This window comes from Megalops cyprinoides, chromosome 17, assembly GCF_013368585.1.
Source record: "Megalops cyprinoides isolate fMegCyp1 chromosome 17, fMegCyp1.pri, whole genome shotgun sequence".
In the NCBI taxonomy this organism is placed as follows: domain Eukaryota; kingdom Metazoa; phylum Chordata; class Actinopteri; order Elopiformes; family Megalopidae; genus Megalops; species Megalops cyprinoides.
Window position 1 is genome coordinate 3,297,525 of NC_050599.1, and position 4,861 is coordinate 3,302,385.

The following is a 4,861-nucleotide window of genomic DNA, read 5'->3' on the forward strand; positions in this document are numbered from 1 at the left end:
ATAACATGAATCTACGAGAATGCGCCACATTCAAGAACATCTAGGGTTCTTTTCTACAACAATAAACTGAAAAAAGAATACCAATCAGTCTTGCAATAACCTACTTGGCGTATTCTCTGTATATTCAAATAAACATTTTCTCTTAACTTCCTTTGTGACTAAGTAATGAAATTTTAAAGAAACTCAAGGAAGAGGTCTAGAGGTCTGGAATGATGAGAGTAAGGTCATGTACTGACAACAGAAAAATCTCTACCATTTAAGATGTTCCAAAAGGTTCCTTTCTGCATTTAATCACCGAAACACTCAAAATGGTGTCCTTAACACATCACTGCCCTATGATTCATTCATTCCTCAGTAAACAGACGTACCAAGTCATATGCAGACATCCTTCAAATGCAATAAAAATACCTGCTGTATAAAAAATACATAACTAAATAGTTGTGCTTTTTTTTTTTTATACTATCACTTCCGTCTGTTGATAATATTTATGTTTCACATCATTACATTCTCACTCCTCAGTTATGTTCTTCATAATGAGTCTGAGTTTTAATGTGAGCATATCTGTACACAAAGGTGGGCCATGGCTACTATATCTGAAAGCAACTGAAGAATTGTATGTGGTTTCTTTCAAAGGCATGGCTGCTACAGAATATTTACATACTGATAACTAAATTATATATATTAACATATATCATTAAAAATTTCAATAGCCCCTTATCCCATGAGTAAAGATATTTATTAAGAACCTGATTTACCGGTAAAAAAAATAATTTCCCTTCATGAATTCATCCATAGTACCACCAAAATTTACAATGAGAGGACTTGAAGAGAACAAGGTACATAAGGAAGAAGAGCAAGAGTGAACATGATTTTACAGCTGCATGAAACAGTTCTCATATTCCCTCCATCTCATTCCTCTATCAGTCTAGAAATCATTTTGGCACTTCGGCAAAGCACAGAAACACTACACTGGCACACTTCAGCAAAAGGACACATTGAAGCGATGATCTCTCTGTGTGTTGTACGGTTCAGTTGAATTCTTGACCCTCTTGAGCGACAGTTCCTCCTTGAACACCGGACTGTAGAGCGCAGGTTTTTCTTTTTTTTTCATCACTCATGTTTTGAATGGACCATTAAACTTCAAGTGCAGAATTTTGGAAAGGAGTCTGAGGATTAAAAGTTCATCCGCTGGGGGTTCACCGGTGTCCGGTGAGAGGGAGCCAATCAGACAGCTTCGGCCGATGTCTCCGTGGAGACGGACATGGTCACTTTGGCTATTTTCACAGTGGTTTTGACGCAGCTCTCGGCGGCCCTGTTGGCGGTGATGTGGACCCTGTTGGGGCAGTCGGACTCCAGGCTGTTGTCCAGCGGCTGGGCGGAGCTTCGGCACACCTGGAAGGTGCTGAGGAAGGCGCGGCGCAGGTCCTTGCTCCGCAGGGCGTAGATAATGGGGTTGACGGTGGAGTTGAGCAGGCAGAGCATGCTGGCGAAGGCGAAGACCGTCTTGGTGAAGTTGTCCATCCTCCAGAAGAGGTCGTAGACCATGATGGCCAGCACGGGCCCCCAGCAGATGATCAGCACCACCAGGATCAGCACCAGCGTCTTGGCCAGTCGGATGTCCATGCGGGTCTGCTCCGGTCGGGTGGTCTGCACCTTGGTGCCGTCGGCGGAGTAGACCACCAGGCTCTTCTGGGAGGTGCGGCTCAGCATGCGGATGGCGTGGTGGTGGGCCTTCCACAGGATGTACATGTAGGCGTAGACGATGAAGAGCAGCAGCACGCTGGTCACCCCGATCCAGAACATCAGGTAGTTCTCGTCGATGAGCGGGAAGATGTCCGAGCACACCGAGTTGAGGCGCTTGCAGTTCCAGCCCAGTAGGGGGAGCACCGCGATGATGATGGAGATGGCCCACATCATGCAGAAGGCGATGACGGCCTTGGTGCGGGTGACGATGCGTCGGTAGGCCAGCGGCCTGTGGATGGAAATGTAGCGGTCGATAGCGGTCAGGAAGAGGCTGCCCACGGAGGCGGTGAAGGAGGCCGTCACCCCGCCCAGCTTGAAGAGGAACACGTTGGGGCTGTCCTTGCGGTGCAGCACGTGGAAGTCCAGGAAGCTGTAGACGAAGATGACGCTGCCCAGCAGGTCGGCCACGGCCAGGCTGCCGATGAAGTGGTAGGAGGGGCGTCCGCGGAGCGTGCGGGAGTGCAGGATAACGCACAGCACCACCAGGTTCTCCAGCACCGTGAAGGTGCCCAGCGTTAGCGCCATCACCGCCACCGCCAGCTGCTGGCTGGGGGTCAGGATCATGAAGCACTCCATGTCCATGAAGTTCTCCCCGCACTGGATGGTCCCGCCCTCCTCCCCGAAGGCGCTGCGGTTTCCCAGCAGGTCCGTGATGTTGGTCGGGTAGAACGGGATGCCTTTGAGGATGAGCTCATCTTCGCCCGGCGCTTTGCCCGGGTACGCGTTGCTACGGAAGGCGGACAGGGGCTTCTGCAGAGGGTATCTGCCCTTGGCGAAGTCGGCGTTGATCGTGGGGTCGTCGTAACTGGCATCGTTGGAGCCGAGATAGTGTAGCCCCGAGGTTATCGTCCGCAGCGTGGTGTCTGCGACATCGCCCAGAGTGGTCTTCATGACTGCTCCTCTCAGAGGGAGACAGTGCAGTCTAAGATGATTCCCAGGGGAGCCTACAGAAATAAAATGGAAGGACGTTTTTGGAGAAAATCTTACACTCAATTCGCTTGAGGACTCATGAAGAATTTATGCAAAATGTAAATGCAACTTGATATCTCAAGGGGATAAAAGATATTCTTGTTACATTTAAACAAGCACATCAAGTATTCCCAAAACACTTTAAAAAAACACAGAAGGACGTGTAGTCTGCTTCTAGACCAGTATCAGACAGATTTATTCTGCTTCTTCGGTTAACATAATTATTGTTCTGATTAATTTGCTGTTTAAGATTATTAGCCACACAATCATCATTGTTTTTAGTGTTTTATTGGCATATGTATGAAAGGGATTCATGGGAGTTCAGTATTAGCCAGTTGTAATCCAGACAAATGTCAGTCGGATGACAATTAAAAATGATGCATTGTTCCGATGCGTAAATTACTGGGTTTGATCAATCTAACAATTATCCAACGATGAACTGCTTATAAAATAATAAAATAAAATATAAAATAAAGTTAGGCAGGGTGAGAAGGACTAGTGGGCATTTGCTTTTGCCTGTTAACGTTAAAATTTTCACATGACTCCATCGCGTCTGGATGTGGAAATTTGATAGCGCGGTTTCAAGCCTTATTCCCGTCTATTCTCCTGTTGATCTCCACCCAGCCTTTAATAATCTTTGCCACTAGAGGACGCTGTATCGCAGAAATACGAACATGCAAACGTTTATGAAGACATTTATTTCACTACACTCCGTGAATATATTTTTCAGTAAGGCAAACTAACAATACATCAGAGCGCAACAGTTATGCTAATTCTACAATAATACAATAGCGGTAGATTTTTAAAATCTACATTATACATATGAGTGATTAATAATGTGTAATAAAAAAAAATGTATGAAAATTCATTCCCAGCTGAAAATAATTCTTCAACAAGCTCAGTGCAACTTCACAGACGCAGAAATCGGGCTTCGACCATCGAACATCTTCGGGTTCCTTCAGGAGGTTTCCGGTTCAAGTTAAATCGTTCAATCAGTCGATTTACGCTCCTAAAATATTTACATTTTAGCTAATTCAAAAATCAAACGGCAGCAGTGAGTCGACTGCCCAACCAAATCCATCCTCTACAGATCGGGGAGGCTGCTGAACTTGGCATTGAACTTAGCGCTCTGTACTGAAATGAGGCTGGAAAAGATAGGAGTAACGGGTAGTTCCTTCTGGTCTTCATTCAGCAGACCGAGACCTGACAAATGATCTGACAAAAGTCTGACTCGCACTAGCTCTAGGAATCAACAATTAACTTAATAATAACATCAAACAAACACAGTTACATGCCGACATGAATCAAAAGTGGACTGAAAGGAGTGCAAATACTACCTACAATACCTGCACGAAAAGGAAAAAAAAAGGAAAGGCAAACTGAATTATATTAGAAAAAGGAACTTAATTGCAGAACACCATCAATAGAAGTTATTTACCTTCACATAGTTTTTCGGGTAAGTTATCCTTGCACGCCAACTGTAGTCTTGCATAAACCCAACCTATGCACACAAAACGAGATTACTTAAAGCAATAAAAAAGAAAATCAAGGAAATCAAGAAAACCTCAACTTTTGTGGTATCTACTATCAAATAATTTGTCCATGCATCTGAATGGCTTATTTTTATCTAAGGACTGGCGTTTTGTAACGCGCGCTTCCCTACATGTGGAAGAGCTGCTGTCGGCAATGTCTGAAGTCTCAGTGCGTCTGCATACTTATGAAGCATCGATATAGTAGGCTGCATCACGTGTTACGAAGTGCCGCTGACAGAGTTCCACATCCAACCAACAGCTCGCACCAGCATGCACTCACAAACCCCAACAATCCGACTCGCTCCAAGCCCTGGAGCCCAGATACTCGGTATTTCAGGCAAAAATACAGCTTTCCTGCTGCTTCTCAGCCCATGCACTTGTTCGCTCAGTGCGCAGAGCGGTATTTTAAAAGTCTTATCACGCAAACATTGCGGAACTCTGTTGTGTTTATTTTTGACGCAGTAAAATGTCAAGTGAGAAAATGCATGGGAGGGTAAAACATAAAAACGTTACAAGGCGCGATAAGACATAACATAAAACATTAGGAACGCAAGATTGCTCTGTAGACATCTGGTTAATGGCGTACAGCCACCGCTGGCAAGATTTGTACAGATAGT

General features: G+C 45.1%; 1 protein-coding gene across 1 annotated transcript; it reads right to left on the minus strand.

Annotated features, from left to right (window-relative positions):
• Nucleotides 1-208: 208 nt before the first annotated feature.
• On the minus strand, nt 209-4,399 carry cnr1 (cannabinoid receptor 1). The gene is made up of 3 exons (XM_036549993.1): nt 4,376-4,399; nt 4,151-4,213; nt 209-2,687 (listed from the first exon to the last, which is right to left on the minus strand). The coding sequence occupies exon 3, from the start codon at nt 2,632-2,634 to the stop codon at nt 1,225-1,227; it is 1,410 nt and encodes a 469-aa protein (XP_036405886.1). The 5' UTR covers nt 2,635-2,687; nt 4,151-4,213; nt 4,376-4,399; the 3' UTR covers nt 209-1,224.
• Nucleotides 4,400-4,861: the final 462 nt, after the last annotated feature.